The sequence below is a fragment of the Artemia sp. Qi Xiang Cuo genome, chromosome 3 (assembly GCF_049724085.1).
Source record: "Artemia sp. Qi Xiang Cuo chromosome 3, ASM4972408v1, whole genome shotgun sequence".
NCBI lineage: Eukaryota > Metazoa > Arthropoda > Branchiopoda > Anostraca > Artemiidae > Artemia > Artemia sp. Qi Xiang Cuo.
In genome coordinates this window covers 60,277,866-60,301,723 of record NC_142796.1, presented here as the reverse complement: position 1 = coordinate 60,301,723, position 23,858 = coordinate 60,277,866, and the positions used below count along the sequence as shown (strand labels likewise).

General features: G+C 34.3%; 1 protein-coding gene across 1 annotated transcript in view; it reads right to left on the bottom strand.

The window, feature by feature from the left end:
• Myo61F (unconventional myosin 61F) overlaps positions 1-23,858 on the bottom strand; it is a 76,028-nt gene that overhangs the window by 14,112 nt on the left and 38,058 nt on the right. Inside the window, 3 exon segments of the mRNA XM_089086247.1 lie at positions 4,363-4,490; positions 18,500-18,620; positions 20,930-21,095. Coding sequence (XP_088942373.1) covers positions 4,363-4,490; positions 18,500-18,620; positions 20,930-21,095 — 415 coding nt within the window.

Here is a 23,858-nt window from a genome sequence, read left to right as displayed (position 1 = left end):
ATTCACTGCATCCAAGGATAGAGCAAACATGAGTCTAGTTCTTGGGTTCTCATCAATGTTCTGTTTTTATCAAGCCTCATTTTCTGGTAGGAATTCAGATCAAAAGAAATTGTGGAGCTGTACTCCAACAAGCCTTTTAAATAAAAATACTGGATAACTTGAATTTGCGGATCCCTCTTTCTCACGGAAGTCGTTTTGATCCTGGACCCTTGAAAAAATCAGGAAGGACAATATGCGCGGACCTTTCATCAGTATGTACTGACATCCGACAATAATTTCTGGTAAATGTCCTAATGGTAAGAATTTCGCTATTCCCTTCCCATACACAGGTTGAACCAGGTCTGTACAGAAAAAGGAAATTAACTTTTATTTCTTCCAATTTTTATTAGATCCGACAAAGTTCCTGTAAATGTCATGATTGCAAGAATATTAACTCTCTTCCTTCATTTCCTACTGAACGGCCAGGTCTAGAGCCTCGACTATCAAAGTAGAACACTTAACTTAAATAACCAGCGGTCTGGTTTATGTCCTGAATACATAAATTTGTCTTTTCTCATTTGCCACAGATACATGCTTAGGTTGGACAACTTGTATTAGGTTTAATCGCGATTCTCCTGGTAAATGTCTTAATGACAACCGTTTAGGAAACCCTTCCATCCACAGAAATCAGTATGGGAGAATACCCCAGGGCACAATTATAAAACTTATTCCTACTTCAATAGTCCTTCCAGCTGGATATCCTTAAGAAAATAATCTAGAGATTCCACTTTCCTCCGTCACAAGTGTCGGACCATGATTCGATCCTAAAAAGGCATAAAAAATACTCTCATCTCCCGCAAAGTTCGGTCGAGACCTCACCACTTCTTCTAGTGGATGGTCTTATGAAACGAAACTTTGAGACCCCTCCCTCTTCCAAAGAGGATAGATAGTATCTGGGCATCAAAATGCCTAATTAGGATAGGGATTCCCAGAAAGTTTGGTTAAGATTGGATCACCCGTCTGTAGACGTCGCGATGATCTTTGCAGACCTTGTCCCTCCCCAAAGATCAAAATGGATCTTAAAGCTTGTATCTCTGATGCCTAAGAAAGAAATTACCATCTGGTCCAAACATCATTACCAAATGGTCCATACATCAGAAAAACTTTCTTTCTCTATTTCACAATCACCGTTACGGGAGAAAGTTTTATTCTTCACCCAAAATATTATCGAGTTTCAGAACAACGATAAAAAAAAAAAAAAAAAAAAAAAAAAAAAAAAAAACCCACAGTAGATGCAATACAAATATCTAAATTTTCCGTTACATATCAAGGCAAATATAAAAAAAAGTTTTTCAACTAAAAGTAAGGAGCAACCTCAAAACTTTAAGGGAACATAAATTATTCCATATATATATAAGGGGGTTGCCTCCTATCCATCCCTTGCTTGTTATTCTATTGCTTTAAAAAAGCTCCTTATAGCAGTTTAATGGCTGAGAGGTTGATGGGCAGGGCAGCCCCCTTATACAGGGCCGTATCCAGGATTTTTGTTCAGGGGGGTTTTACTAATTTTTGATTTTTTTTTTGGGGGGGGGGGTTTACTAATTTTTGACTCATTTTTCGACTAATTGTACAGATTTTTAACTAGGTTTTACTAATTTTCGACTTATTTTCGAGTCGGTCAAAAATTTCGGGGGGGGGGTTCAAACCGGGTAACCCCCCCCCCCCCCCTGGATACGGCCTTGCCCTTATATAAAGAACAATTTCCGTTCGTTTTAGGTTTTAATTTTACTCCTAACTTTCAGTTGAAAAAACTTGCTTTCCTTTATACATTTCTTATCTTCTTTCAAATCCTGTCCAGTTCCAACCAAGGTATGATGCGGAGTACCGGTCCCATAGCCCCTCTACCAATTTCTTGCTGTTAAATTTTATCTATAAGCATTCGTAAAGTTTATTGGTAACGCTCCACTTTTCACTTTTTCTGTTAAAGATTTAAAAATGTTGAATTCCAATTGAACTTTTGGAGAAAATTAAAATATTAGTTCAAAATTTTCCATCAACATTAGTTTAGTTGAAAAAGTCCTAGTAACATATTTAGTACAAAATTTCAAGTGGACGGAAAGGAGTATTATTGTTCATATGGTTGGAAATTTTTCAGGACTTTTGATCTTCCACGCAACTAAAGTCATCGCGACCTCTAAAATAAGGTTTATGGTTTAAGGTTTACCTCTAAAATAAGGTTTATGTTTAAACACATTGTGTACATATGTGTCTAGACATATTGAAACATTGTATTTAAATAGGATAAGAGAAAGGAGTATTATTGTTCATATGGTTGGAAATTTTTCAGGACTTTTGATCTTCCACGCAACTAAAGTCATCACGACCTCTAAAATAAGGTTTATGGTTTAAGGTTTACCTCTAAAATAAGGTTTATGTTTAAACACATTGTGTACATATGTGTCTAGACATATTGAAATATTGTATTTAAATAGGATAAGAGAACTATTACCATTTGAAATAGCTGAAAACAAATCTCCTAGTAGCACTTGGCAACGCACCTCAAGATATTTCCTGGCGAGGTTCATGATGCCCTACCTCCCCTTTTTCACCTCTGTGCCGGTAAGCATGTGCATGTAATATTTTGTGCTACATAGAAGCAGATTGTCGCAATCGGAGGGCCGTTTTAGCCCCCCCCCCCCGCACACATAATAATGTTGTCAACCAAAAATGTTCCCAGGAATCAAAAGGGATTAGATATCAATTTCTAATCCATCCCCCTTCCCATTCTATATTTATCTGATGGCTCAGTGAGAGCTAGGATGTTTGGCCATTAAAATTCACTCTTTGGGGCATATGCCCCCCCCCTAAAAATACCCGCCAACACTCCTTCATAATGGCTGACGCGCACTTGTGCATCTGTATGTAATGATTATTATCAAAGATTCTTTTTTTAATTTCAGTTACTATTGGCCCGAGTCGCTCCTTACTTACAGTTCATTAAAATGAACTGTTTTATACTTCTGTTTTGAATTGTTTTATACTGTTTTATGCTACTAAATTCTATTTATATTTTATCTGCATTCTATTATCTATATTCTATATATACTTTATCTGCATTCTATCATAGTTCATCTGTCTATCTGCATAATTATCGTAGTAGTATCGACAGTAGTAAGTGTGATAAATTTTGCATTGAAAGGTATGAATGTTGATTAAGAGGATAGTGATTTTAGTATGTCTTCATTTTATTTATCCTTTTTCTTTTCTTTTTTGTTTTGTATATGGCTGTAAAAAAGCTTTAATAATACATTATTATTATTATTATCATAGTTCATCTGTCTATCTGCATAATTATCGTTATCGAGCAAAAAGCAGGAAATGTCAATTCTCATCATGACGTTTGATCCTCAAATTTTCTTTGGATCTTTCTTTTGATTTATCATGATTCGACACGGAAAAAGATTGAAAGCAACAAGTAAACAGGGACTTACACGGGGAAAATGACCCTTTTTGCAGATTAAAGTTCAAAACCCAAACCCTAGGGTTGTCAGATGTTTTGAACTTCCTGGCATAACTTTCACCAAGGTCACACCCATATTTGAGAGCGTTCTCACCCTAATTTTTACTTCATACAAATGTTCATGTGATAATAAATTTGGATAATAAATGTAAAACTAATTAAGTTTATACATGTAGAGTCAACATAAAGAGCAGATTCTGTTGATGTAAATTATGAAATAAATCATACAAATTTTTTTTATTTTGCTCATGCTTTTATTGATAGCTGTTGATTTACCATTTATCCCAATGAACAGTTTGATAAACAGGGCTTAGAATTTAGGTTCAAATACAAGCAGTTTTGAACATGAGTTCTCATAAAAACATGGGCTACCAAATTTCAATTGTCAGATTTTATTAATTGTTAAAAGGTCAAATTCAGCCCGGAAATAGCAAGTTTCTTTATGATACAACATGACATTTATTAACACTAAACATCTTCATAGGCAATGGTTAATTTAAAAATTCACAACGATGTAAAATTTAAAAACTAACAGACCCGTGAATCCAAACTGAATGAATAGATTAAAGAAAATGGACGCTATGCGCCATATACACAAGGGCGTATCCAGGATTTGTTCGAGAGATGGGGAATTACGAAAAAAAGCTTTTAAAATCGTATCAAATATTTTTTTATATGCATTTTTGTTACATTTTTGCAGTTGGAAAAAATGCATACACATATCTACCATTATTCCTACTTTCTTCATTAAAAAAAAAAATCTCATAAACCCAATCCTCGTTTCTCACAAACTGACACGGGAAAATTTACTTTATACTAAAAATAATTTTTTTTGAAAAAAGGTTGATAAGTGTGATACTTACTACCAGGTTTTCATTCGGTGGTTTGATTCCATTTTCAAAGTTAGCTTTGAATACAGTATTCTGCTCATTTGAAAGACGATTTGTTTTGAACCAAACTGTGATTGTCTGCGTATATCCATTCTTCTTGCCTGCAAAGGAAAGGAAACCTTGTAATGTGTCATCCATTACAGCATTACAGCAAATACAAAGACCAGTTCTATAGCTAAAGACTCATTGAAGATATTTCGGGTCTTATCATAGTTGCAGTGGTAGCTGCAACCTAGTAATAGACGAAAATGTCCCACAGCAACAAAAAAAATAGCCCAAAACCCCCCAAAATTGGTTTAAGATCGAAACATGAAGTACATCATTGGAACAACCTTGGCCGAAATCCTTTTGGTTTGAACGGCAAGGAAAATCCATTGGCTTTAAAAACAAGGAAAGTCGCTGGAACTACGAAGTTTTACATGAGAAGCATCTTTTTCCCTTTTCCCTCCTCCACAGCTAGTGGGGTACTGGAACGTCACAGAGAGATGTTTAATGGACCATTAAACAGGAAATTGTTATATCTAGTACCTTTTGTAATTAAAAGAAATATCTAAAATGAAACATGTTTTTACGACAACTGCATTTTCGTATGCAAGATGGTGAATGACGTCATATTTGTAGGTTATAACCATAAATGACATAAAAAGTACAACCTTTGTTGTGACGTTGGTCATCATGATGTGAGTATATAATCCGGGTTGCAGCGGTAGCTAGCAACCTAGTAAGAGACGATGACGTCTAATGTTAAAAAATATAATAACCCATAACTCCTTAAAAATAGAGTCATATTAAAACAAAAAATATACCATTAGAACCGCATTGTCCCAAACCACTATATAGAAAACTCTCTGTCCCTTGGCTTGAATAGCAAGGAAAATATATTGGCTTGAAAATCAAGAAAAGTGGCAGCTACTTAAGCATTCTACCTAAACGGCATCTTTTTTTTCTTTTCCACAGATAGCTTGGCACTGCAACATCGTAGAGAGTTGTTCAGAGGCTCATTTTAAGGGAAATTAATGGGGTTAAAAACCGTTAGTAATTAAAACAAATTATTTTAAAATACAATCAAATTTTTACGAAAAACTACATATTTCATGTTTAAGATTGATCAATGACGTCATAATCGTAGGTTGTAGCCAGGTCGTCTCTTTTGGAGTTCGGGCATAGAGAGTGTCATGCGTACTTCAGAAAAAACTCCAGATGGATGATGGATCTATCATCACTTAGAAAATTGTTGTGAGGTGTAAAAAGAAATGATTTTGTATTAAAATTTCATGTTTAAGATTTATGAATGACGTCATAATCGTAGGTTGTAGCCAGGTCGTCTCTTACTATTCCAATTAAGAAAAAGCCATAGGCTTTTCCTGTTTGTAATTTCCCATCAAACAAAAAACATCTATATTAGAGAACAACCAGCTTAAGTTCATCACATCTTTTGTCTTTCTGTCTGCTTTGTATATAAAGTGAATACAATCACATTGAAAAGGTTACTGTTTACAATATGTTGAAAAGATACAAAGGGATTGATTTTTCTCGTATTGCAAAGACAAGAGTATAAATTTAGCAGTAGAATTTCATTAGGACTGAGCGTCAATGAAACAGGTTCTACTTAGATGATGAATTTGAGGTAGGCGCAATATCATATTGTAGAAAATTCAAATTATTATGCACCCTGTTACAGTATGGTTGATGAAAGCATGCCTCTAAATCTGAGGATTACGGGTTCAATCCCACCCGCGGCAGGGGATGTCAATACCATTACCATAAAGAACCATTACTAATACCATAAAGAACCATTTTCAGAGTTCGGGCATAGAGAGTGTCATGCGTACTTCAGAAAAACTTCAGAAAGACCACTATTATTTTTAGGTCTTCACATATGTATACCTTTTTTTATTTCGTCGTCTCGATCCGTCCCATTTGTTTTTCTGAAAAAAACTTTATTTAGAGCACCTAGAAAGTCCTAATAACATCTTTAGTACAAAATTTCGAGTGGACGGAAAGGAGTATTATTAAAAGTCTATATGACTTTATTTAATAAGTACCTTTTCAAGTTTCTTTCATGAAGAGAATATAAAAAAATTCAAAATTTATGTTTTTTGAATTGTTTATTTTGTTTTGTTATAAGAGTTTTAGCTTAGAGTCTTACCTTAGAGTTTGTGTTAGAGTTCTAGTTTAGTTTAGTTTTAGTTAAGAGTTTCGAGTTTTTAGCTTAGAGTCTTAGCCTAGAGTTTTTGTTGAAGTTCTAGTTTAGTTTAGTTTTAGTAAAGAGTTTTAGGTTAGAAATTTAGTTAGAGTTGAAGTTTAGTTTAGTTATAGTTAAGAGTTTAGAGTTTTAGCTTAAAGTCTTAACTTAGAGTTTTTCTTAGAGTTCTAGTTTAGTTTAGTTTTAGTTAAGAGTTTAGAGTTTTGCCTTAGTGTCTTAGCTTAGAGTTTTAGTTAGAGTTGAAGTTTAGTTTAGTTATAGTTAAGAATTTAGAGTTTTAGCTTAGAGTCATAGCTTAGAGATTTTGTTAAAGTTCTAGTTTAGTTATAATTATGAGTTTAGAGTTTTATCCTAGAGTCATAGCTTAGAGTTTTTGCTGAAGTTTAGTTTAGTTATAGTTAAGAGTTTAGAGTTTTTTAGCTTAGAGTCTTAGCTTAGATTTTTTGTTAGAGTTCTATATTAGTTTAATTTTAGTTAAGAGTTTAGAGTTTTAGAATAGAGTCGTAGCTTAGAGTTTGTGATAGAGTTCTAGTTTAGTTTACTTTTAGTTAAGAGTTTAGAGTTTTTAGCTTAGAGTCATAGCTTAGAGTTTTAGCTTAGAGTTTTAGTTTAGACTTTTGGTTGAAGTTCTAGATTAGTTTAGTTTCAGTTAATAGTTTAGAGTTTTACCTTAGAGTCTTAGCTTAGAGTTTTAGTTAGAGTTGAAGTTTAGTTTAGTTATAGTTAACAATTTAGAGTTTTAGCTTAGAATCTTAACTTAGAGTTTGTGTTAGAGTTCTATTTTAGTTTTAGTTAAGAGTTTAGAGTTTTAGCCTAGAGTCTTAGCTTAGAGTTTTTGTCAGAGTTCTAGTTTAGTTTAGTTTTAGTTAAGAGTTTAGAGTTTTTAGCTTAGAGTCTTAGCTTAGAGGTGTTGTTGAAGTTCTAGTTTAGTTTAGTTTTAGTTAAGAGTTTAGAGTTTTAGCTTAGAGTTATAGTAAGAGTTGAAGTTTAGTTTAGTAATAGTTAAGAGTTTAGAGTTTTAGCTTAGAGTCTTAACTTAGAGTTTTTGTTAGAGTTCTAGTTTAGTTTAGTTTTAGTTAAGAGCTTAGAGTTTTGCCTTAGTGTCTTAGCTTAGAGTTTTAGTTAGAGTTGAAGTTTAGTTTAGTTATAGTTAAGAATTTAGAGTTTTAGGTTAGAGTCATAGCTTAGAGTTTTAGTTAGAGTTGAAGTTTAGTTTAGCTATAGTTAAGAATGTAGAGTTTTAGCACAGATTCTTATCTGAGAGTTTTAGCTGAAGTTTAATTTACTTATAGCTAAGAGTTGAGAGTGTTTAGCTTAGAGTCTTACCTTAGAGTTTTTGTTAGAGTTCTAGTTTAGTTTAGTTTTAGTTAAGAGTTTATGGTTTTTAGCTTAGAGTCATAGCTTAGAGTTTTTGTTGAAGTTTAGTTTAGTTTTAGTTAAGAGTTTAGAGTTTTTAGCTTAGAGTCTTAGCTTAGAGTTTTTGTTAGAGTTTTAGTTTAGTTTTAGTTAAGAGTTTAGAGTTTTTAGCTTAGAGTTTTTGTTAATGTTCTAGTTTAGTTTAGTTATACTTTGGATGTTTTAGCTTAGAGTCTTAGATTAGAGTTTTAGTTAGTGTTGAAGTTTAGTTTAGCAGTAGTTAAGAGTTTAGAGTTTTAGCTTAGAGTCTTAGCTTAGAGTTTTTGTTAGAGTTCTAGTTTAGTTTAGTTTTAGTTAAGAGTTTTGCCTTAGTGTCTTAGCTTAGAGTTTTAGTTAGAGTTGAAGTTTAGTTTAGTTATAGTTAAGAATTTAGAGTTTTAGCTTAGAGTCTTAGCTTAGATTTATAGTTAGAGTTGAAGTTTAGTTAAGTTATAGTTAAGAGTTTAGAGTTTTAGACTAGAGTCTTAGCTGATAGTTTTTGTCGAATTTTAGTTTAGTTATAGTTAAGACTTGATAGTTTTTAGCTTATTCTTAGCTTAGAGTTTTTGTTAGAGTTCTAGTTAGTTTAGTTATAGTTAAGAGTTTAGAGTTTAGTTTAGTTTTTTTTAGTTAAGAGTTTCAAATACGCTGAACAATATGGCTATCTCAAAATTTTTATTGGATGTGTTTGGGGAAATGATGTGCGTGGGGGGGGCTAGGTGCCCTCCAATCACTTTTGAATATTAAAAAGGGCACTAGCCACTCCAATTTCCAATCAAATGAGCCCTTTTCGAAGTTTCTACGACGGCTCCTTCGATACGAAGTGCCAGGGTATGGAGAAAAAAAGAAAGAAAAAAAACAAACAAAAAGCTAGCGCGCTGCCTATGAAAGATCGATCTGGGTACAATGTATTATCTTTTTTTTTTGTTTAGACCAGGGCACTTCGTATCGAAGGAGTTGTCGTAGGAACCTCTAAAAGGTCTCATTCGATTGAAAATAGATATGACTAATGCCCTTTTGAATAGTCGAAAGTGATTGGATGGCAACTAGTCCCCTCTCACACCCACCCTCCCATTTGCCCATAATGTTTAAAAACTAAATGTTGCCATAAGATTTAATCAAAATGCACTGTGTTAATGCTAATTCCCAATAAGGAATCTCATCAGTATCCCAAGAACGACTGAGGGTATTATGTTCAAACTTTCGAGGCTCCTTCTGCTCTTAAAATTTAACCAAATCAAAATAGCGTAAGTGTATCCAAGCTATTAAAGAAAGTAAACAGATTTTTTGCGAATGGTATCAAGTTTTCTATTTCAGGTCAACTAGAGGAGGTATGAAACTAAACTAAACGCTACGATTTGGGTCCAGATTTTTAAAAGGGTGTATGTTAAAATTGCTGAAAATTTTTCTGCAGCATACAAATAGCAGGCCAAACTGTAAAGTCTTAAAAAAAGAAAAGATTTAAAGTATTATTTTCTTTTTCCCTGAAAAGACTATGTCAATATAAAACAAACAGATATTAATTAAAAAAAACTTTTTCAATAAAATACATTTTTCAAAGAAAAGTAAAGAACTCCAGAAAACCAAAAATAAGCAAAAAATAAAATAATCTAACAACCGTAAAACTACCACAAATCAGCATCAATAAATAAATGAAACCCAAAACGACCAGAAATTACAATAAACAACCGATTCAAACTCAAAACGAGCAGAAATTATGATGAGTAGGGCTCAAAACCCCTTTGCCTTCCCAAGGCCAGAACATAATTTGCACTTAAATGAAAAAATACAAATGAATGTGAATTGTCAGTTTAATATACATATACTGCTATTTAGTAATCAAAATGCTAATATTATTCGATTTATTAAAGTTTTGAAAGTAAAAACCTTTATATTTTTTCAGTAAAGTGCAAATTATGTTCTGGCCTTAGGAAGGCATAGGGGTTTTGAGCCCTACTCATGTTAATTTCTGCTCGTTTTGAGTTTGACTCGGTTATTTATTGTAATTTCTGTTCGTTTTGGGTTTCATTTATTTATCAATGCTGGTTGGTGGTAGTTTTACGCTTGGTAGACTATTTTATTTTATTTTTTGCTTATTTTTTGTTTAATGGAGTTCTTTGCTTTTCTTTGAAAAACTTATTTTGTGAAAAAAGGTTTTTTTTAATTAATTACAATAAATAACCGAGTCAAACTCAAAACGAGCAGAAATTAACATGAGTTGGCCTGAAAGCCCCTAACACTTCCCAAGACCAGAACATAATTTGCACTTTACTTGAAAAAATATAAATGTTTTTAATTTTAAAACTTCAACAAATCAAATAATATTTACATTTGATTACTAAATATCGGTGTATGTATATTAAAATGACAGTACACATTAATTTGTTTTTTGTTCAGTAAAGTGCAAATTATATTCTGGCCTTGGGAAGCCTTGGGGTTTCGAGCCCAACTGATGTTAATTTCTGCTCGTTTTGAGTTTGAATCAGTTATTTATTGTAATTTCTGTTCGTTTTGGGTTTCATTTATTTATCGATGCTAATTTGTGGTTGTTCACGCTTGGTAGATTATTTGATTTAATTTTTGCTCATTTTTGGTTTAATGGAGTTCTTTGCATTTCTTTGACAAACTTATTTTGTGAATAAAGTTTTTTTATAATAATTATCTGTTCGTTTTATATTGACATAGTTTTTTCAGGTAAAAATAAAATAATACTTTAAATTCTTTCGTTTTTTTTAGACTTTATAGTTTGGCCTGCTATTTGTATGCTGGAGAAAAATTTTAAGCAATTTTTAACAACATACACCCTTTTAAAAATCTGGACACAAATTGTAGTGTTTCATCTCGTTTCATACCTCCTCTAGCTAACTTGAAATGGAAAACTTGATACCATTCACCAAAAAATCTGTTTACTTTCTTTGATAGCTTGGATACACTTACGCTATTTTGATTTGGTTAAATTTTAAGATCAGAAGTAGCCTTAAAGTTTGAACATAATACCCTCAGTCCTTCTTGGGATACTACTGAGATGCCTTATTGAATTAGCATTAACACAGTGCATTTTGATTTAATCTTAAAACAACATTTAGTTTTTAAACATAATGGGTAAATAGGAGGTTGGAGGGGGGGGGGAGGGGACTAGTTGCCCTCCAATCACTTTCGACTATTAAAAAGGGCATCAGCCCTTTCTATTTTCAACCGAATGATTCCTTTTCGAAGTTCCTACGACAACTCCTTCGACACAAAGTGCCCCGGTCTAAAAAAAATAAATAATAATAATACATTGTACCCACATCGATCTTTACTATAAAAATGTCAAGCCTTCCAATCACTTTCGACTATTAAAAAGGGCGTCAGGCCTTTCAATTTACAATAAAATGAGCCCTTTTTGAGTTTCTACGACAACGCTTTCTATAAACACCTAATATGCCCCCAGGATATAAATTACAACCCTGACCCTAAGGGCTGTGAGGGGGGTTGTCGTTCTCAAAGACCTAATTTCCAGAACTTTCAACTACGTTAAAAAAAATGGCTATCTCAAAATTTTCATTGAATGTGTTTGGGGAAATGATGGGCATGAGAGGTGCTTTAGTCGCTCTCCAATCACTTTCAACTATTAAAAAAGGCACTGGCCCTTTCTATTTCCAATCAAATGAGCCCTTTTGAAGTTTCTACGACAACGCTTTCAATATAAACCTCATATTACCCAGGGCATAACTTACAACCCTTGTCCTGAGGGCTGGGGGGTTGTCATCCTCAAAGACCTGATTTCCAGAATTTTCTACTACGTTGAACAAAATGGCTATCTGGAAATTTTGATTGGATGTGTTTGGGGGAACGGTAGGCGTGAGAGAGGGGTTAGCTACCCTCCAATCACTTTCGACTATTAAAAAGGGCATTAGCCCTGTCAATTTCCAATTGGATGAGCCTCTTTTGAAGTTTTTGCGACAATAGTATCTATAAAAACCTTATATGTCCCCAAGGCAGAATTTACAACCTTTGCCCTGGGGGTTCGGGGTTTGTCATCCTTAAATACATAATTTCCGGAACTTTCACCTACGTTAAACAAAATGGCTATCTCTAAACTTTAATTGAATGTGTTTTGGAAAATGGTGGGCGTGAGAGGGGGGTAATTGCTCTCCAATTACTTTCGACTATTAAAAAGGGTACTAGCCCGTTCAATTTCCAATTAAATAAGCCCTTTTTAAAATTTCCACAACAACTTTCTATATAAACCTTATATGCCCCCAGGGCATAACTTACACCCCTTGCACTAAGGGCTCTGAGGTGGTTGTTATCCTAAAAGACCTAATTTCCAGAAATTTCAACTACGTTGAAAAAAATGGATATCTCAAAATTTGATTCGATGTGTTTGGGGAAATGATGGGCGTGAGATGGGGGTTAGTTGCCCTTCAATTACTTTCGACTAATAAAAAGGGCACTAGCCGTTTCAATTTCCGATTGAATGAGCCCTTTTTGAAGTTTCTACAACATCACTTTCTATAAAAACCTTATATGCCTCCAGGGCATAAATTACAACCCTTGCCCTGAGGGCTGTGGGGGGGGGGGGTTGTAATCTTTAGAGACCTAATTTGCAAAACTTTCAACTACGTTGAATTAAATGGCTATCTAAAAATTTTGATTGGATGTGTTTGGGGAAAAGGTTGGCGTGAGAGGGGGGTTAGTTGCCCTCAAATCACTTTCGACTATTAAAAAGGGCACTAGCCCTTTAAATTTCCAATCGAATGAGCCCTTTTTCAAGTTTCTACGACAAATATTTCAATAAAAACCTTATATGCCTCCAGGGCATAACTTATAACCCTTGCCCTGAAGACTGTAGGGGGAGTGTCCGGCCAAAGGTATAAGTACCAGAACTTTCAACTACGTGGAACAAAATGGCTATCTCAAAATTTTGATTGGATGTGTTTTGAGAAATAGGACTTGTGGAAGTGGTGTTAGTTGCCTTCCAATCACTTTCGACTATTAAAAAGGGCACTATCCCTTTGAATTTCCAATCGAATGAGCCTTTTTTGAAGTTTCTACTACAACACTTTCTATGAAAACCTTATATGCCCACAGGGCATAGCTTACATCCCGATGACAAATCATCGGACGATCAACTTGGATCTAGATTTGAGTCAAAGTGGATTCGAGCAGCGCCTGACTCTCTGACAGAGAAGTTCAAAACTAAGATAAGAAAATACATAGGTATTATCATGCGTTGCTGTACTGCAGACATCCGCCTTAAATACAGATATGAAAATGCTAAAGTGGCATTAAGATCTTGAGCTTGCCTGAAAAACAGCTTAAATATGAAGCTTGCTATCAAAGCAAGCAGCCTTAGTCCCATTGGTTGTTAGATTTTCAAGGTGGTCGGAGAGATTCAATATGAAAGGATAGTGTTGGAAAAGGAACTTTACTCGAACACAGTCGATGTAATATTGGTTTCCACTAATGCTTTGAAAAAAGGAAATGTAGACGAGGATTTGATCTTATCTAAAATCTTAGAGAAAGCTTATGAACCATTCTGAGGCAGGACCAGGGGCAGTCTAGTAAAGCAGAAAAGTGTATTATTAGAGATTGAGGAAGTTTATTACGAGAATATGAATCTAAAACGCCATGGAGAAACAAAGAGAGAAAAGCTAGGGAAAGAATTAATGAAAAAAATAAAAACTGCTTAGGACTCCTACGGAGAATTTAAGAAAATTCCAAGTGAATGCAGAAACTTTGACGGTGAGCTGACACAGCTTCTGTTTACCATCCAGTCTCAGATTTCAGATTATTTTTTTTTATGAGAAAAGCTGAAAAGGAACATTCTCTAAAGAAACTAATGTCAGTCAGTGCTGCATTTCAGTAGGATTCTTCTCCAGATTCCTGATATCATGATAGCTGGATGATATATCATCTAGATATCTTGAAGATTCAAAACCAACTTCTTGGTGCCCTCAAGCAATTGCACCTCCTTAATAATTTTACGAACAGAAGTTTATACTGGTTCACAATAAATGTTTATACATATTTTTCTTATCAATATCGCTTTAAGTAACAAAAATTTGAGATAATTGTATAAATTTCCACAATCGAACTTAGAAATTAATTCGACTTCTGATTCTGGCATCAAATATCATTAAATCTTTATATCATTTTCATTCTAGAAGTATATATTATAAATATGGATGTTTTGTCAAATGAAAATTCAAAGCCGTATCCAGAGTGAATGGTGGAAAAAGCTTATAGAAAAGCCTATGGATTTTTCTTTGTTGGAATCGTAAATAACGAACCACAGGGAATCAGGCAGCAAAGTCAGTCAAAAACGGCACTATATTTCAGAAAATCAACTTTTCAAAAGATGTTTGTGTTTAGTATCTTGCCAAAAGATAAGTGTGTTACATCATCATGCATATAATGATTTATTTTAATATATCAGCTACTATGGGGCATATGGGCTAAAGTTTGTTCTTTGCTATAATTTTCATTTTTTTTTTCTTTCTTATAATAGCGAATTTAAATGAGCTTGTGTTATGAGGAAATTTCCTTTAGTTATGAGAGGACGGTCTTATGAGAGAATTTCCAACAAAAAAAAATTTGTCTGGCTAGTAATTTAGGAACAGTAATATTATTGTCTTGAAATTTAAAATAATGCCAAGTCAAAAATCGAAGACTCCTATTTACAACCAAGATGCCTGCAGTCAAACAGCGCTTTGCTACTCTATGTTCTTTAATGTTTTCTAAGCTCTGTCATTTATGTGTTGTTTTTTACCTGATTCACCCCACGCCAACCGTTAGGTTATGGGTGAATCTCTACAACTACTGCTACCGGTGCTTCTACTTCTGCTACTAAAGCTAAAGGCATTACGGCAAAAATTTTGGGCAATATTAAAACTGTATTGAACTAAATCGAAGCACACTATGCCAACATAGGTTGTCAAGAAGAACTATCAGCAATGCTTCAAGAACAGTTGATGGTATTAAGTTGAAACTTTCATCGTGTGTTGAAGTGGATGTTAAGAAAAACTAAAGATGGTTATGTATACTGCTGCAAATGATACTACTAATACTACAACTATAGATACTACGCAAGCTAAAGGTATTAAGATGAAGCTTTCAAGGAATATTTAGGCGGATGTTAAACTAAATCAAAACGAACTATGATCATGTAGATTTTAAAAGGGTGACAAAGCAATATCAAACAGTTCGGGGTAACGAACTGTAAGTAAGGAGCGACCCGGCTCAATGGTAACCAAAACTCTAAAAAACAGAATTTTGATACCAATAGATACATCAAAAGAATCAGATTTTAATGCTGATTTAAAACATATGAGTTTCATCAAGTTTAGTATTACCCATCAAAAGTTACGGGCCTGAGAAAATTTGGCTGATTTTCGAGAAAAGGGGAAAAGACCCCCTAAAAATTATAGAAACTTAATGAAAATCACACCATCATATTCAGTGTATCAGAGAACCCTATTGTAGAGGTTTCAAGCTCCTATCTAAAAAAATGTGGAATTTTGCATTTTTTGCCATAGGAAAGATCACGGGTGCGTTTTTTTTTTTTTTTTTTTTTTTTTTTGGTTTTTTTTCCCCAGAGGTAATCGTATTTACCCAATGGTCCTAGAATATTGTAAGAGGGCTCATTCGAAAGGAAATTAAAAGTTCTAGTGCCCTTTTAAGTGACAAAAGAAAAATGGAGGCCCCCTCCCACGCTCATTTTTCTCCCAAAATCACCCGATCAAAATTTTGAGATAGCCATTTTGTTCAGCATAGTCGAAAATCTAATAAATATGTCTTTTACGATGGCTTAATCCCCCACAGTTCCCAGGGGAATGGCTGCAAGTTATGAACTTTGCCCATTGCTTACATATTGTATTGGTTATTGGGAAGTATACAGACATTTTCAGGAAGAATTTTTTTCAGGTAGGGGGGGCTGAAAGAGGGGGGTACTCGGGAGAATCTTTCCGTGGAGGATGTTTCTTTGGGGTAAGGGACATTTCTATGAAGGGGCGCCGGATTTCCAAGCATTATTTAAAAAACGATAAGAAATTAAATTTAAGAAAACAAGTTTTTTCAAATGAAAGTAAGAATCAACATTAGAACTTAAAATGAACAGAAATTATTACGTATATGAGGGGGTACTCCCCCAAGTCAATACCTAGCTCTTTACGCTATAGTTTTTTCTAGTGCTTTCAAAAGAGCTATCTATTCTAATTAACGGCCTTTGTGATTAAGGGGTCATTTTTAAAGAATTGGAACAAAATTCGAACTTTAGATTAAAGAGCAAGGTATTAAATAGGGGGCGAATCCCCTAATATACCTAATAAAAATCTATGAATATAGAAGTTTGTTCCGTAAGTTAATTCGTAAGTGACGTATATTTATTACTAATAAAAACGTTATTAAATAAAATTCAACAAGTTTCGAGCAAGCAATTTAACCAAATAAAAGTAAAATTAATATGCAAATTTCGTTTTAATTATTCATGCACGGTGAGCCAAAATCAAAACCTGCATTAATTAAAAAACGTTCACAAATTAAATAAAAAAACAAGTTTTTTAAACTGAAAGTAAGGAGCGACATTAAAACTTAAAACGAACAGAAATTATTCCGTATATGAAAGGGGCTGTCCCCTCCTCAACGCCTCGCGCTTTACGCGAAATATTTACTCTTTATCAAAAATTTATTTTTTAAAACAATAAAAAAATTTAGCGTAAAGAGCGAGGCGTTGAGGAGGGGAAAGCCCCTTCCAAATACGGAATAATTTCTGTTAATTTTAAGTTTTAATGTCGCACCTTACTTTCAGTTAAAAAAACTTGTTTTTTTTTATTTAATCAGAAGAAAGACTTACATTATTAAGTTAGACCTTTCAGGGTAAGTTGGGGCAGATTTTAAACTATAGACATTATGTCTATACTTTTAATACTTCTTCTACGGTTACTGTAACCAATGAACTAACGGAATTAAGTTGAAACTTTTAGGGAACGTTTAGAAGAGTTTCAACTAAGCGAAAAGATTATATCCATGCAGGTACTCGAAAGGGCATATAAACAATGTCATGGGAGAATTAAGAAAAAAAAAAAAATCTTTTTTGGTACTTTGATTGTAAATAACTCTTTTCATTGAAAGATCGAGAGAAACAAAACTACACCCTCCAGTAGATTTTTAAAAAACACATTATCCCCTTTCCCAATATTTTCATGTATTGACGCCACTGTGCGTTATTTATAAATTCAATGACTAACTCCAAGATCAGTTTTTTTTTACTTAAATACTTTGTACTGTCTTTGTTGAGATTAGATTGGCAAATGTTCCAACAATTGAGATTTACCATATCTAGACTTGAAATACTTCGTCTGTGAGGACAGGAGTTCGATTCCAAGTGTCGCTGGTTATTTGGTTTAGAACAGGGGTCAGTGGCGTGAATCTGTAAGCTCAACCACAGTCGACCCAGCCCTAAATGGGTTCCCTGTGAAATCTGGAGAAGGTAAACAGGAAGGGTATTCGAAAGCACAAGATGGCTGATCCCCCCCCCATTGCGCTTCCTGGTTGAAGGGCCATGAAACGGAGATCAGCATCGCCGAAAGGGACTGTAGCGAACACTTCAGGGGCGTCATTTTCAATGGAGCAGGGGGGCAACAGCCCCACCAGACCCCCGGTCCCCCCCCCCATCACCATCTAAAATTTAGTTTCTTTAAAAATCTTGTCAAAATAAGATAAGCCTGCATAATTTCAATCATCCACAGAAACCAGTGAGTTTTCTTCAGTATATCTTTGCCTTTATGGTACTATATTGCTCATTTTTTAGTTCACCGTCATTTTCACTTGATTTGGGAAAATTGGCTTCAACTTCCCCCCCTCCTCCTCCCACAGGATTTTGATGAAATTACGCCACTGTAACACTTACTATAAAAAAAATTCAGCATTACCGGTCAGCACCGCCGGTAGAGACTTTAAAGTCCAATGCTATATTCTTTAACTTTTTTACCTTTATATCTAGAAGGCAAAACTTACCATCAAAAATTTCAGCCCCGTCAGTAAGCACCATCGGTACGGACTGTAAGGTCTAATGTCGTATTATTATTCCTTTTTTCTAACTTTATATCTAGAAGCCAGCACTTACCATCAAAAATTTCAGCACCGCCGGTAGGGACTGTAAAGTCCAATGCCGTATTCCATATCTTTTTTACCTTTACATCTGGTAGCTAACACTTACCATCAAAAATTTCAGCACCGCGGGTAGGGACTGTAAAGTACAATACCCTATTCTTTGCCTTTTGTTTCACCTTTATATCTAGAAGCCGACACTTACCATCAAAAATCTCAGCACCGCAGGTAGGGACTGTAAAGTCCAATGCTCTATTCTTTACCTCTTTTTTCACCTTCATATCTAGAAGCCAACAGTTACCATGCAAAATTTCAGCGCCGCCGGTCGGTATCACCGGACGGCATCACTGGTAGGGACTGTAAATTCCAATGCCGTATTCTTTACCTTTATTATATATAGAAGCCAACACTTACCATCAAAAATTTTTTCAGCCAACATTTTCAGCTCAAACATTTTTTTTCTCTCTGGAGACAAATTTTCAAAATAGCACCTGACCAACCATCGTAGATGCAGCAGTCTCAATGTACTGTGGACCTGGAAAATTTTAATATATTATGTTTGATTAGTCTCAGCAAGTAATTACAACAACTACAGATAACTCATCACAGCACCATGCCAGTCAACAGAGCTATGGAGTAAATTCTCCGTCTCACTCCTCTCCGGTTTGAGAGGAGTCCAATAAAGAATTGTGGAGAAATTGAGAATTCCACAATTCTAAAAAATTCAGCACTGCCGGTCAGCACCGCCGGTAGAGACTGTAAAGTCCAATGCTATTTTCTGTTGAAAGGAAAGGAGAGAAATATAAGTTCATGCTTCTTTGTTGTTTTTGCCCGGAGGGGAGGGTAGACTTACGTTACTACTCTCCTGAAGAGTAAAGTGTTCAGTGCTAAAATATGGCTTCTTGACACACACTTTCACGAACTAGCTTCTGTTGACCACAACCTTGCACGACAATGACTGCGACCATTCACTGACGCAAGCCATAGGCACGGAAAGGGGGACGACTTCTTAGGTTGTTTGAGAAGCCACCTGAGAATAACTGTGATTAAAATTGAACAGGTTCAGTGTTATAGATGACTCAGCGTTCAGTGTTATAGTGTTGAGATCATTTTTAAATGATAGGGTATACATAGGGTACTTCACAGGGTACAGACATGTTGTAGCTTACTATCATTTTCAGCTTACTATCAGCATACTATCATTTGGAATTATTTAGAGAGCGATCCTTGGCGATCCAACGTAAATTACTAAGTTAATTGTTATTTAATATTAATTAATGAATTAATATTCATCGATTAATAATCAATGAATGGTGGAATCACACAATTCGTCTCACTCCATACACATTTTTTGCTCAGTCCAATAAAGTTCTCTGTTCCTTTAATTATTATCTTATGACCTCTTCCTATCCCCTTCGAGGGCGTCCGTTTTTTCGAATGGCCCTGGGATCAAAATCAGCATGTAAATGCTCAAAAACGGAATAACGGAGTTGTAACTAGAAAAATTTCTTCTTTTTAACAATTAGAGCTTGGGATTTTTTTTATGGAACAATAATTTTTCTTTAAAAAAATTATGTTTCTATAATTTCCAAAAGATCTATCCATCTTTTTTTTATGGGAATTATTGATTAATGGTTTAGATTTTATATTAACTTATCGCAGTTTTAGGTAGTTATTTTTTTACTAATTTTTTTTTCCATGTAGACTCTGTTCGGCACAATAATGATTTATGCTTCAGGGTAATAAAAATTCCATGACAACAACGTTGATCCAGAATTGAGATTCTTAAAAATCTCCAGTGCATGATTGTGAGATTATGGATGACATCGTCACATTTTGAGCAGGGTCATCAAAGCCTAAACTGTGATCCCTATATTTCATTAACAAACATTAAGATATAAAAAATTGAATTAGACATTTAGCCATCTGTGTCATCTGTGCAGCTGATGATGAAATAAACAGAAAAAGGCACAACAAGGAATATCAACTTGCATAAAATAAGCTTTGTTTTATAGGGTTAATTAAATATTAAATTTTAAAACACCAGCCTGCCAGTGTTAAAAAATAGTTTACATCAGAACTGACATAAACCGTTACCATGTCTTAACGTCAGTCCTTGAAATTTTCTTCATTAGATTTGAATATAGGCTTGTAAAAAAAAAGAAGAAATAAACAAAATATCTAAATTGTTCTGGACCATGGAATTCAATCTTTTTTATGCGTTTGGTTGTTAGTATTTAATTCAGTCAATTCTCGATCCTTAAAATATTTACACACTGATTTTACATTTGTTTCATTTTTTATTATTGGATGTCCTTTTTTTGAAGTATGGAGTCGCAAGCTTAGCTTTACTTCAGTGGGGATATATTTTATGGATGAGAAATAAAAGCTCTAGACCTGTAACCCCTGCCACTCACCCCAAGTTTAGATTCTAAGTCTATTTGCAAACCCCCTCCACTCCCACCAATGCTCCTGACAGCTTAAACTTTATTCCTAAAGCCGTTCCTTGGATATTGCAGATACGGTCTCTTCAGTACCTGGCAGCCCATTTTTTTTTTTTTTGCCTACTTTGCTTTTTAATCATGATTAGATAATAGGTCCAGAAACTCACAAAAATAAGTAAATATTACGTAATATGGGAATTATGCAAGAAATAAATTTTGCGACTACAAAAAAAAAGTCCCCATCCCTCAGTGGATGGACAATATATATATATATATATATATATATATATATATATATATATATATATATATATATATATATATATATATATATATATATATATATATATATACATATATGTATATATATATATATATACATAAGAAAAACTTGAATTACATCTTCACAGGACTTCGGACACCTTTCAGGCCACTTGTCCTTCTCCAAAACAGATTTTGGCAGTTGTTTGGAAAGTCGCAGAAGATACTGAAACCGAACAAACTGAAGAAATCTTTTGTTGGCGTCACTTGGTGTTTCATTTCGGGCAATGAAGCCTTGAATGAACCTAAAAAGAAAGAATATGTTAAATTTTCCAGAAATATGCCTTAAACATAGGCGATGAAACCAATAATGTGGGCATGACGAGGGGCGTTAAACCCCCCCCCTCCCCCTCCCCCCAAGAGACTGAAATTAGTTTATATTTGTCCCAGAATATCTCGAATTCCTCGTATATTCTACCTATTTTTAGTGTTTTGTTTTTAAAACGTACTCAACCTTTCCCCGTCTAAGAAACTCAAAAATTCAAATTATATAGATGTATCATAGTTGAATAACAGATCACTGAATTTTGTTATATGGTACCTCCAGCTTTTTGTTTGTTGGCTATAAATAAATTATTATTATATTATATTAAATTTGATGAACTTTTGCGTGTTGATCAAATTTTGAATAGTTCTTTCAATTTGCATGATTTTTCTATTTCGTTTGATTTTTTGTTGGGTGTGCACAAACTAAAACCGCAATCTTTCGTAGATTAGGATGGGTCCAGTAAAAGAGATCTCCGATCTTGTGATTATTATAGACCGATAATGAAGGGTTTTTTGAATTGAGTATAAAGGGTCTTTTCGAACATTTGGATGTGCGGCTTAATCAAGTAGGCTTCAAAAAGGAATGGGTTCTTGACTATGCCATACAATATTTGATGCAATAATGACAGTCAAGGTCTCCTGGATCCCCATTTTATACACTTTTAATAGATATAATAGGAACCTTTGACAATATTATACATGCTTCCGCTCTTTCAGCTCTAATTAGTGGTGGGATTCTCCTTTCTGTGGTTAGAGTTCTTAGATCCTGGTATCGAGAGCTTAGAATAAAAGTTGCTGCTTCTGACTCTGATTCTTTTCCTAATCCAATCTCTGCTTGTCTGGAAATTAGACAAGGTGGAGATTCATCCCCTTACATTTTTAATATATGTTTGGCGGAGTGTCTTCGTTCACTATCTACAACCTTTATCTCTCGGTAGCGGGATGTGTCTTTTATTCCATATGCTGATGATATTATATTATTGAGTCGTTCTAAAGATAGTTTAATTGAAAATTTGTATCACAAGTCAGAAAATTTTCTCTTTATGCGCAACCTTTCCCTTTTTTTCCCAGAATTTTAAAAATGTTTCATTTTGGTTTCTTAAGTATTTTATTCAATTATGTTATTAAGCCTATTTAAAATCAATGCTTTACTTTGTTTATTTAGGTGTTTCTTTCTTCATTTTTTGCGATTTCTTTTATGTATTTCATACACTTCTCGATTCTGAGGGAAATAAATAAATAAATTCATCACGATTTTCAGATTATGAATGTGAGATTAATAAAACTCAGTCAGATTATCCAAATACCCCAAAATTATCAGGATACATTCAATACGAAAGCTGGATGGATAAAATTCTGAGAAGGACCCCACTTCAAAAAGCCAGTAAATCCCACCCGACAGGTTTTTCTCCCGTATTGTTTTAAATACTATTAAAATTCATAAAGCCATCTCTTCGATGAATTTTGTCTACAATTAAGCATCCATAATTGTTAATTTTTTTTAAAGCTATCCGACAAATTCTTGCTGCAAGGATTGCAGCAAGTCTGTTGCTTAAAATAAGGTGCCGAAAAATAAGAAGCCCCGTAACTCCCTCAGTTAAGAGAGGGGAGGGATATCTCTTTGCGAAAAACTTCTTGTTATTGCTGGCACTTGACCAGTTTTCTCTCGCACAAAGGCATTGCCGTATAAAGTCCAGGGTCTTTTGGCTTCATTCGAGTGAACATAATATTTACCCAGTGTTCAAAAATGATAGGAAAGCAATAGAAAGGGTTCACACAAAAAGAAAAGTTTTGAGGCATAATATGTCCATGCGTTGTTGCGAGTCCCTACTCTCCTCTTGCGTGCAAGCAATCAGACTTCGTAAAGAGCGACATGTCTGACAGGCACTTTTTGAATGGCTGCAAAAGCTTCCACAAACTTCCATGGGAAAAAAGTCTTTAAAATATGTACAGGATAATACTAAAGAATTAAATGATAAAAAAAAAATCTTATTTGTGTTCCAGCAGTGGTATTTCTCAGTCTAGTAGGGTTGCCATTACCTCTTTGGGTAATTATTATGAATTTGCCACTCTGACCATTAGTCCTTTGAAAAATCTATATTTCTAGGAATTTATGACAAAGGAATAAATAAAAAAATAAAAAAATGACAGAATTAGTCGAATTCTACGGAAAATATGATAAATTATTGTAGCAATCCTACAACTCTCTAGGTTGTTGGGGGGAGACACACTGTTTCTCATTTATTTAATTTTTCAGGAAACTTGGAAATCAATGTGAAATATTTTGGATTCCCATTCGATCAATATTCGAAATATTGCAAAACTAGAGTACAATCTTGTATTTTTATGGAGATGGGTTGGTTAAAATACAACAAAGAGAGAAATCTCAACAATGAAGAAATAAACGGATTGGTAAAGAATGTGCGTTAATTTGTTGTTGTTTTCTCCAGGTTTGGCTGTTTCAAATCAGGACCGTAGAACATAAGGAAACATTTTATTTGAAAGGAAACTCAGATTACGAGGGCCTTTTCAGCCATGTTGTGCTATAGAACAACAGGCTTTTGGCTGGAATAGAGCCAAATCATGCGTGGCAAACTTATGGGATAGCCAATCAGTTAAAAAATATCGAAAACCTGTTCATACGGTCCTCGGTCTCAGATACCATGCTGTGCTGTGGGCGCTCCATACATCCTAAACATGTATGCAGTCGATAAAACGAACAGTCAATGTTGACCGTCAGT